The following is a 12,026-nucleotide window of genomic DNA, read 5'->3' as shown; positions in this document are numbered from 1 at the left end:
ACAAGTTAATCAAAATATGAGCTAGCAACTCCTATAAACAGTTCTAGATATTATAATAATAATAATAATAATAATAATAATAATAATAATAATTTATTTTATATAGCACCTTTAAAGGTGGCTTCTCAAAGCGCTTTACAGGATGACAATAATAAATAAGAAGATTTCACAAGATAAGACACAATTACAATTACAACAATAACAATAGAGGAGACCGTGGAAGTGGTACTAAGAAGAGCAGAGGGGTGAAGAATGGAACCAGTTAAGTAAAGGCTTTTCTGAAGAAAGAGGTTTTGAGTCTGGATTTGAAGGAGTTTAGAGAAGGTGACTCTCAGATATCCTTGGGCAAAGAGTTCCAGAGCTTGGGGGCATAGCAGGAGAAGGCCCTGTCGCCCATACAATGTAGACGAGCTTGGGGGACAGTAAGGAGGGCAGAATTTGAAGAGCGGAGGTTGCGAGGTGGGGAGTAGGGCGATAAAAGTTCAGACAGGTATTGAGGTGCCAAGCCATGTAAAGCCTTATAGGTGAGCATGAGGATTTTAAAGTCTACACGGAATTTGACCGGAAGCCAGTGCAAGGACTCCAGGATAGGAGTAATGTGAACACTTGCACTAGACCTGGTCAGGATTCTGGCTGCTGAATTTTGGACATACTGCAGTTTGTTCAGAGTAGATTTAGATACCCCAGCGAGTAGAGCATTGCAGTAGTCAATTCGAGAGAATACAAATATGTTGATCAGCTTTTCAGCCACAGTTAATGATAGCATAGGGCGTAGTCTTGCGATATTTCTAAGGTGAAAAAAAGATGTTTTGACAGTATGCTGTACATGTGGGTCGAGTGTTAAGCCAGAATCGAATATAACCCCAAGGTTTTTCAATTTTGATTGAAGCTCAAGTACAGAGCCATCTACGGATAGGGTTACAGGACTAGCTTTACGAAGTTGATGGGGGGTACCAATAAGCATGACTTCAGTCTTGTCACAGTTAAGATGAAGGAAGTTTTGAATCATCCAAATTTTTATGTCAGAGATGCAATTAGATAGAATAGAGACAGCCACATCAGTGTCGGGTTTGGTATGGATGTATATTTGAGTATCGTCAGCGTAAAAATGAAAGCTGAGGCCATGTGATCTTAAAAGCTGACCAAGTGGGAACATGTAAATGCTTATTACTCTTAGAACCCACACACTGCCTCTTGAAAAGATATCAAGATCAATGGGACCATGCTTGTTTTTTTATTATATGATCGTATAGCATACAAATGATGGTATAGACCCCTACGTTTAAATAATATGGTGGTCAGGCCTTCTTTAATCTAACCTGTCACAAGTCAATATACAGACACACTATCAGGAGATCTCACAAAGAGAACATTGCTAAAACTACACTACTTCATAGACAAGGACTCCATGTTAGTCCAAGTACAAATCCTAAGGCTACCTTGAAACAACATGTTCCAAAATCAAATATCTCAAAGTTCCTCTCATAACACTGGAACAAAGAAAATGAAAATGAAAAACCCATTAGAATCGCAAAACCCATATGAAGTCACTGCATTTACAAGCAGGCCTAGTGTATGGCAATGCATTAGAACGTTCACATTTTCCATAGGGACAGATAATTTTTTTCTGTTCCCTGATAACCATTATCAATTAAGAACGATTTAAAATTTGTCAAACGTGGTAAGAAATGTAAGAATAGCTTAATTCAATCTATTCTCAATTTTCGGGAAAAATGATTTTTGATGGATTGCTTGTAACTAAGTATCTTTTAAGATATGGCTTTTCATTTCCTTCTCCCTTGTTTAATAACAGACAGATAAATGTAATGCAATCAACGTGCCCTCTGCTGCTTCCGGTGAAACTCCTCAAACCTCTGTGAAACGTTCTACCCTCCGAGAAATCAATATCATTAGACCGATGCTATAAATTACTGTTCAGTGACTTGGCACGCTGATGCAATTTGTCGGTTTTTTTCTTTTAAAACAAACCTGTGGCCCAAGTGTTTCTGTAGCAGTAACTGCTTAAAAGAAGAAAAAACTGCTGCCGGGTTCAAACACCGAGAAAAACTAAATTTATAGAACATGGCTACACATAAAATGCTCTTAAATTCTTGTCGAAATCAGTCTATATTTGCATTTCACCAAAATATAGTAACAGTATGGCAGTCTTAATAATGCTAAACATAGCACTTATTCTACATATGGAATATATACATAGAAATGCAATTCAGGAATTCCGCTATGTTTAGCAGTGAGTGCGTTGGAATTGCAGCTTTAGTACGCTTGATCCTACTGATAAATTGTTAATTGAGAATCGGTTAAGTGCAATGATAAGTGCAAAGTCCAGGTTAGAAACTCGCTTTAGACCTAGCCATTATCTAGAGCTACGTATTTCAATAATAATTTTTACATGGTCCGATAACTTTCATACATTTTGCAGTCTGACATTTGTCACTTGTAGTAGAAAATAAAGCGCTGTTTGTTCTCGTTGAATACTGTATCAAGTTTCAACAGATTCGACAAATGGCCGTAGGCTCACATCTTTCATTGCTGTTACCACACACCTGGAGAGTACAAATTTAAGAAATCCCTTTTTTTTGAGTTATTGTAGATTAGGAAACACTTTCATATAAATGCAAATCAAAAGGCATTCACATCAAAGTGCGTGAGTAATGTGTAGTAAATACAGCTAGTATCCAGCACAAGTGGCTACATTGTATTCTTTAGGTGCATTGTACATTCCTACTACACACGACTCCTGACATAAATAAATAACTACTTACTTTTTGAAACATGCCCGCTCCATTCCTCGGATTTTTGGTATGGTCTAATTGTAGGTGATCCAGCATTAGGTACAAGGAGAACACCACCACGCAGAATATGGCACTGCCAAACACGGTAAATTGTCTGCTCAGCTTCATCCTTCGCTCTTCTCCACCACAGCAGGGAAATGAAGCAACGGCAGTTTTACAAAGTCAAATCTACGGAAAGAACCAAACTTTATAGTCACTTACACAGCGTGAAATATCTTGAGTTGTCTAAAGTGAAAGTGTGTCGAGGGGTTTCCGGTTAAGGGAAAAAAGTATCCTATTTTAAAAATATTAGTACAGCAATACCAAATACTCTCCGTTTTTGCGCTCATATATTTTCGCATTTGGTACTTATTTAAAGAAATTAGAAAAGGACGGTAAAGTGCAACATTATTTCCCAGGAACCGTCAGCACAGCCAAACTAACTTTCAAGTCGGTGGGCTAGTTTGTGTGATTCAGCAAATCGAGTTGGTTAACTCAGCAAGCACTTGCCTTCCTTCCTGTATTTATTTTGTTTTTGTACCCAAGGAAGTGAACACAAAGGTGTACGTCTGCGCCGCCTATCGAATCATACCTTCCATCGGACCAGGTAGCTTCGAGAAGCGTTTTTGAATAGTCAGAAACTGAACTGCATTTACTTCTGACCACCATCAAGTACGAAAACTGCTCCTCGTCTCTCAAGTGAAATCCTAATTACGTTAAATTTCCATGTAAACCGCTAAAGACTGCTGATGACTAATAAGCCCGACTAAACTATTCCTGTTTAGTGTGGTTGACATTGATATAACTTTTACACTGCGCAGCCCGAGTTAATGGTACTCAAAAACTGCAACATAACGCAGACAAAAAAAAAGTACAGTCTCCTTCTCCTTCAGCAATGTTAATGAATCCTCATTTTGATGAATCTGTTCCCAGATGTTTTTTTTCCGATTTCGTATATTTAAGTTGCAAAATCAAAAGTAATCACAAGTTGGAAAGAGCTTCATTTATGCTTCCCATTTACAACAACCACACTCGTCTTCAGTAAAATATCAGCACATTCTTATGAACACGCTAAACTGTAGCCACTTTCTTTCCAACTTGTTACTCCACTATTTCCTCTTCCCCTTCGACAACTAAGTAGCTCTGGCAGTGTAAATTGTATTTGCTACGCTTTGTTGGATTTCTTTTATATAATCCACTGTTAAGGTCCTTAAATTTATTACTATTCTGAAGATTAATCATAACGTAATGCAGTTATTTTATATTATTTGTTAAAAAAATATTGAAAATCCAGCGTAGGGTTTAAGGCATGCTCAACATATCCCTCCTTCACCACCGCTACTGCTCAGCTCCTGCAAAGACTCATCGCAGCAGCTGTAAACTCTGGGTTTTAGGGATACCACCGCCTCCCGTGACGTCACATTGTGACGTGATGCAGCATCAATCGCCACCTGAGCTGGTTTAACTCTATAATTCCTGGAGCGAAGTTCACATTCTCTTTTACAGTGTTTTTATTTATTTTAATGAGGTGTGAGTCACGTCATGCAGCTACCGAACATCGAAGGAAACCTAAGGCTTATAACTGGAACAAATTCACAAAAATCATCAGGATAATTATTGTAAGATCACTTCATTCCTTCATTCCTTATACTGATTAACTTCTCATAAACTGTGAAATTCACAACCTAGTAGCATGTATGGCCACAGTTGGAAGCAAAACTGTGTATTTGTTATACATGTTTTCAAGCATTTTACAGATTCTGCCTTGGGGCATTTTGTTCCATTTTTACCTACAGCTTGGGCAAGCATGAGTCTATGCACTGCTTCCAGCCCTCATCCCATCTCATCCCATTAATGTTCAGTGGCTCTCAGGTTGTTGTTACTCTGTATTGTACTGGTGTATCAGGACGAGTTGTCACATCAGGATGAGCCTGCAGCAGGTGAGATCCCAGAATTTGGTCAATATAACGCTGGGAGGAAATGATGATGAAAATAAAACATACCTGGGCTAACTGAATACTTGGCATCCAGAGGGATGAGAGATTCCACATGAGGGAGAGGAGGGTGCAGGATAGGCTCTGAGGGGAACTGGCTACTCCCCTGAGCTAACTGAGCGCTGTAAAAGAACGACCAGGGTGAAAAGGGAGAGAAAAGGGAGAGAGGTGGGCCTCAGAGGTATTGGATTGGGCTGGTTTACAGGCTTGTGGGACTCAAATATTGAAAGATGCCTGAAAAAATGTAGGTTATGCTGTACTGAGGGACATTTTAAGTTCTGGACATTTGAGCAGCATAGTAGTTAGGAAGGGGACTGTCCACACTGCAGACTAAGGAATGTGAGGGGGCAGTATAAGGCTTCCTGACGCGTACTGGCCGGCCAGGCTTGGTAGGGTATGTTACTACCTTGCCAGGCAATGCACTACACATCCTTTCGGGGGCCAGCCCTTGGCTTAGGAGAAGTAGGTAACTGCATAGGGCCCCTAGGCCACCAGGGGGGCCCCTCAATGTGTAACACAACATATTTGATTACTTTTATTAACCTTTCATGAAAACTAACATGTAATGAATCATCAAAAGTGCCCCTTTATTTGTGTTACAAACTATGATGTAATAGTTTCAAATTAAAATCATGTAGTGGCAACTGGTAAATGCACATCCTTCTCAAAAAGGGTGTACCTATCGGACGCCGAGAAAAGGAAGTGCAGAAAAGTAGAGCAGGATAAGTCATCTAAAAAAAAGAGGTATGCCAGGTCAAGTCACTGTAATAATGCACTTGTAGTTCATTTGGTTTTGAGTCTGTCAGACCCATGTAACTAGCAAAAGATAGAAAAGCCACATTTTCTAGCTGGACACGTAGACACCAGCTGCCATATCACCCTGCAACTCACAAGCCTGCTCAGTATCTGGATGGGAGACCTCCTGGGAAAAACTAACTAACTTGCTGCTGGAAGAGGTGTTTGTGGGGCTAGAAGGGGACACCCACCCTGTGGTCTAGGTGGGTCCTAATGGAGACACTATCCTGTTAAAAGGTGCCGTCTTTCGGATGAGACGTAAAACAGAGGTCCTGACTCTCTGTGGTCATTACAAATCCCAGGGTGTTTCTCGAAAACAGTAGGGGTGTAACCCCGGCGTCCTGGCCAAATTTCCTATTGGCCCTTACCAATCATGGCCTCCTAATAATCCCCATCTATGAATTAGCTTCATTACGTTGTTCTCTTCCCCACTAATAGCTGATGTGTGGTGAGAGTACTTTGGTTGCCATTGCATCATCCAGGTAGGAATGCGCATTGGCTGAGGGAAGTCCCCATTACCTGAAAAGCGCTGTATAAGTGTAAGCAGTTATTATTATTTGAGGTGTTTTACTAGAAGTTAAAAGATTCACATTTCATGTTAATACTTTCAATGTTAAAATATATGTTTTTAAAATGTGCGCTCCTTGTTCTTGTATATAAGTTATTTAATACGTATTCTTCAAAGTTGGGTAAGTTTTTAATTGATATTATTTAGTTGTTCTTAACAGTACAATAAGGTTTGGGTGGGAGCTGATAATAGTTGTGTATGCCCAATTTGTAATTTGGAGGGTCCCCTTTCCAAGACCTTGCCTAGGGCCCCCAACAAGCATGGACTGACCCTGTCTCCTTTAAGCCCTGGTTCAGTGGGCCAACCGGTTCCTCAGCAGCACACTTCAACGTCATTGAGCTTGGCAAACAAACTGCTACAGTATGTATTAGAAACAACGGGTGCTGTTCCTCCCCCACCTGTGGACCTGTTGAGCAATCAGCTTCCTTCCCTCTCCTTCGTTAGTCTTCTGGGTAAACAATCCTCTTCCTAACTACTGTACCTTTCTGTCTAGCACTTGTGATGGCCATCAGTACAGCCTAAGCTATATTTATCATTAATAATGATGATAATAATAATAATTGCTTACACTTATTAATGGGGACTCCCCTCCACCACCACCAATGTGCAGCATCCACCTGGATATTTATTCAAAGAATACAGATGGCATGAAGAAAGGTTCCTGTCCACAGAGGAACCAATTGAAAAAAAAGGGAAAATGTATCTCAAAAGAAAAATATTTTTTATTTCTATAAATTGTTAATTCTTTTTGAGATTTGAATTTATAAAGTATGACATACTTTTACCAAGGTGAATATAAAGGTGAATTTTGTAACAAACACTTTAGTTATAGTTTATATACTAAGTGGGGGACAGGAGTTAATCATATTTTATGATAAGATGTTTGTTTGTTTGTTTGTTTGTTTGTTTGTTTGTTTGTTTGTTTGTTTGTTTTTAAGTAAAGCTATTGCAGTGAAATAATCCATGAAAGGATGCTTGTAAATGTTTGTTTGTTTTTATCCACACCAATGCTCTTAATATTGGTGGGTCTGGGACAACAGACAGCTGTATTTCTAAAGAGAGGAGAACATAAACAAACCAGCAGAAAAATAAATATACTACTGTACATAAAAGCCTAGCTCTTCTTTGAGCAAGTAGGTACCTTGTTCACGTTCTTGGATAACATGCCTGGTAGCTAAGCTGATTACTAACAACAATATTTTAAAGTCACACAGACTTCCAAAAATTAAGCAACAGCAATTTATTTGTCTTTCATCCCTGTATTTCAGGTCCTTAGTCAGTCTTTTATTCCTTCTTAGAAACTTACATAGTCACACTGTAACCCTCACTATGAACTCCAATAGTACATCCAGCAGCCATATCACCCTGCAACTCACAACTGGCAACCCACTGAAGCTAAGCAGGTGTGAGCCTGGTCAGTACCTGGATGGGAGACCTCCTGGGAAAAACTAAGGTTGCTGCTGGAAGAGGTGTTAGTGGGGCCAGCAGGGGGTGCTCACCCTGTGGTCCATGTGGGTCCTAATGCCCCAGTGTAGTGATGGGGACACTATACTGTAAACAGGCGCCGTCCTTCGGATGAGACATAAAACCGAGGTCCTGACTCTCTGTGGTCATTAAAAATCCCAGGGTGCTTCTCGAAAAGAGTAGGGGTGTAACCCCGGTGTCCTGGCCAAATTTCATGGCCTCCTAATACTCCCCCTCTATGAATTGGCTACATTACTCTGCTCTCCTCCCCACTGATAGCTGATGTGTGGTGAGCGTTCTGGCGCACTATGGCTGCCGTCGCATCATCCAGGTGGATGCTACACATTGGTGGTGGTGGAGGAGAGTCCCCATTACCTGTAAAGCGCTTTGAGTGGAGTGTCTTACACTATATAAGTGTAAGCAATTATTATTATTATTATTTTCATGATTAAATACAACTCCTAAGTATTTTTATTTGTATTAATGTCAGTTTCTAAAGTAAATTGTCTTTTTGAGTCAATTAAGAAACTTGATAACATTGAAACTTATTCTGAAGGAGTAAGAGTATTGAGACAAATGGCTGACGGCTATTTCTTGTTGGAAACGTGTCATTTTGTTATGTACTTAGGTGTTCATAAAGGGACTGTGAACATCCTATCAACGATCATCAGTTTGGAGTTGTCATGGCAGCCGGGTCAGACTCCCGTGGGGTGTGCAATTAAGACCCTATGTGTGACGGTATAATCCAGAAGTGTCTGGAGAAGGACATCAGGGGAAGACATAGCCGGGTTAGGACAGGTTGACAGACAGGTGGCGATGACAGTGCTCGGGGGAAAAGCACAGGCAAGCAAGTCCAAAACAGGAAGCCAGGGCGCAGTCCGAAATCCAAAAGCCAGGAGATCCATCCGAGACAAAGACAGTTAAAAACCAGGGAACAGGGAACAAGGTCCAGGAACATGAAAAGTAAAAGCATTACGGGACTAGGCGCTCCGAGCCCCAGACTCACAGATCAGGATGTCTGGGGATAAGGCCTATGCCCTCAGGCTAGTCCGGAGCCTGGTGGTATGTGGGCCTTCAGATATCCATAATCCAATGCTGAGCATAGAACTACAGAGATGCCGGGTTTATATAACAAAAAAGGGAGGAAACATGGCTGACAGTACTAAAACTAAAATCAATACAAAAAAGGTAGGAGCGCCCTCTAGAGGAGGGATGACAACCGTGACAGGAGTTTGTAGTCAAAAGCCAAAATGAAAACCAAAGAACTCTCTGTTAAAGTAAGGCAGACTATTTCAATGCTGAAAGAAAAGCAAAAAACAATAAAAACCATACCATTTGTGTACACAAAATCAACAATTTGGAATATATTGAAGAAGAAAGAAACAGTGAGTTTAATTGTAAACTAGCTGAGATTGGTCAGCCAAGAAAACATCTGTAGTTGTTAACACAAAAGATACCAGTGCAGTCAAGGAAACCTCTAAAACAGCTGTCAGTGAAATCAACAACAACCTTGATGCGTAAGAGGGCAGGGTTTCAAAATCCAAACAATGAGATGGCAGGATTTTAAATGCCACACTGCAAGATTTGCACCACAAACAGCACAAACAGTTAAAGGAGATAACACTTTGCCTGGAAATGCAAAGTTTTGGAATTTCATGGAACAAGATAAACCTTTCTAAAAAGGCTAAAAAATGTGTCCTCATATTTTTCAAAAATTACCTCATATGTGTAAAATAAGAGGAGATAATTTAAGGGCCAGGGCATATAAGTTTTTTTCTGGATGTTTCTGTTTCATGCCAGCTTATCTTTACTACTTTTGTAACTAATGATGGCAACAGCAGAAAAAGTTCTGTTTTAAAAAGTTTTCAAAAACATTTTGTCGACTTATATAGAAGAAAATTATTCCAAACTTATTAGACTATGCTTCACCAAGTAGTTCAAGTAGGTAGTTGCGTACAGTAGGCTGCAAGGGGAACAAGTCTTCACCCGAAAAAGGCTCCACAGCCGAAACATTGTGTTTCTTTTCTTCTCTTTTCAGCATGGAATAAACCTTTACTTGTTCCTATTCTTCACCATACAGCATGACAACGGCCCAAACCATACAGTCTCAATACTTTTGAAAGGCACATGTACAGTATCTTTATAGACAGTTCATAAGCAGTCTTTAAAGACACAAGTAAGTAGGCAAAGTACAGTTCCAGTACTGAAATATCCCAATTAAAACTTTTTCAAAATTCAGATCACTCTACCTGTGGGCATCATGGTTATATGCAGTGTGTGTGTGTAAACTGTGGAATCAACATTTCTATGCAGCCTTCAGTAGTGTTATGAATCTCCTACTAGTGTGGGGCAGGGAAAGAGGACCATGTATATGTTCCTCAATAATATGCACTGTACATACTGGGGGAGCTATCTACCATTTGTCATGCAGTAAATCCAACAGGAGAATTACTGTCAGGTCGAAGAGTAATGAGGCTCTTGCAGACAATACTGCAAGCTCTTAGATGAAATAACAAGTCTTACTGTTGTGCATAAACCTGAGGCCAACTCAAGTCCATCCAACCAAACCATAATATTTTTCTCCTACGATAATCTTTGTATCTTGGGAGAAAGAAAATGATACATCAATGTATTCTTGTTTGCCAATGTTTTCAACCACAATTATTTTATATATCTTAAGTGCAATTTAAATTGTCTAATACTGTAGTAACACCACAATTCAGACTAAAGTAAAAGCATGTGCCAACTAGTTTTAGCACTTGTGGCCAATCTAGTTTCAATCTATTACTTTCTGATTTTTCTGCAAATTACAGTCGCTGAAATACAAATTACAGATGAAATTCTGCAATTTACACATGATTTTCTGCACTCTCAGTTTTCTGCATACTGTAGTTATATGCAAAAATTTACTGCAGTTCTTACATTAATACGTACTGCTGCTACTGTTGCAATTATACTGTTAAACTAAAAACCCTCTGTATGGAACAGATTGATTCCAACAGTAAGTAGATCAAAAGTAACTTAAGCAGTGGTCCAAATGTTTTAAGAAATTAATAGAGAAAAATACAACCAGAAAAGAGTGCTTTATAAAATCCCTAAAAAATATGTTCCCATGCCTTAATCCTCTATATGATACATAGTGCTACTGTATGCCCGAATTTTATTGATCCTGACATCAATTTTTCATCCATTTATGTGCTGTTTTTTTTCAACAAAAAGATTAAATAATATAGCTCTTTTCATTTCTTTTAAATGTAAAAACCACAGGTTTTGAAAATATTAATATAATCAGTTCTGAACAGTCTAATGAAATCTCTGTACACCTGGTAAAGATTCAGTAAGTAAATCTTTCATAAATTAATTTTCAGGTAAATGAATTTTAATTAAGCCACTCCATTAATATATACTTTGTGCTTTTGCCTGCTGATGTAGATATGTTCTACCTCTGTTAATACCAATAAGAGCTGTTTATGGCAGTATAAATATACCTTATAAATTAATTAAGGAGGAGGGTCTTGGAATAAATATACAAAATATAAAATTGTGCAACATCATCCTGGACGCTTTGGCCAAATACGAGTGATCCCACTTTAGGACAAAGTAAGAGCTTCCTCTTTCAGGGGTTCTGTCAGAAGGTTCTTTCAGGCACATTTTAGCGTACCTAAGCAGCACAATCAAAATATTTTTCAGTCTCACAAGCAGAACAAGGTGCAGCTTATTGGACTTTTCTTCATAAGATATATGTTTTCTGAATGTAAGAATTTAAAGAGTTCTGACATGAAGAAATGAACCTTTTCAATACCTAATGTCCCTTCTCTTAATTCTTATGCTGTCTTTGTCTCATAGTTGTTTTTCTATTGTAATTGAGAGCAGATTGTTAAATTTGTCTTCTTTCTTAATTCTGTCCAAAACTTTTTGTGATAACTAAAGAGGGCCGATTCTGATGTGATAACTTTGTGGTAAAATCATTTGCAGTTCACATCTTTTACATCTCTTCAGTCATACTGAAGCAACACAACTCTTACTTTTTAATTTACAACTCCAACTTCAATTCTGAAGTTTAAAATCTTACATTTCTCTTAATTTCTGCAGGAAGGGTTGATGATTTTTTTCTACTTCTGATGATAGTTGTGTAATTCTTACAGCTAGTTTAAGTACAGACCATGGCAAGAATTCTTTAAAGCAATTCGTGTTGTGTTACTGAATATGTTAGAATACCTTTTGTGCCATCTAGTAATAAGTGGCATTTGTGCATGTTACATCTGTTTGGCTTTCCTGTTTATATAACAGGCCATGAGAAACACAACACTGAAATAAAAAAAAAATGTAATAAATTATGTTTCCCCAGATGAAGGATGATGAAAGGGAAATTGCTAATGTATTAAATGAATTTTTCTCCCAAGTGATTATCTG

The 12,026-nt window shown here is 38.7% G+C and overlaps 1 protein-coding gene across 3 annotated transcripts in view; it reads right to left on the bottom strand.

Annotated features, from left to right (window-relative positions):
• man2a1 (mannosidase, alpha, class 2A, member 1) overlaps positions 1–4,157 on the bottom strand; it is a 258,837-nt gene extending 254,680 nt beyond the window's left edge. Inside the window, exons 1-2 of one of the 3 annotated variants that reach the window (XM_088629350.1) lie at positions 3,303–4,157; positions 2,784–2,981 (exon numbers count right to left, since the gene is read on the bottom strand). In XM_088629350.1, the coding sequence (XP_088485476.1) occupies positions 2,784–2,921 (138 nt within the window). In that variant the 5' untranslated portion in view covers positions 2,922–2,981; positions 3,303–4,157. The other 2 variants (XM_088629351.1, XM_088629349.1) reach the window with 2 other exon arrangements.
• Between the last annotated feature and the right edge of the window lie 7,869 nt (positions 4,158–12,026).

Source organism: Lepisosteus platostomus, chromosome 4, assembly GCF_059453375.1.
Source record: "Lepisosteus platostomus isolate fLepPlt1 chromosome 4, fLepPlt1.hap1, whole genome shotgun sequence".
NCBI classification, from domain to species: Eukaryota; Metazoa; Chordata; class Actinopteri; order Semionotiformes; family Lepisosteidae; genus Lepisosteus; species Lepisosteus platostomus.
Note: the sequence above shows the minus strand (reverse complement) of the source record. Positions and strands in the feature narration are given on the sequence as shown.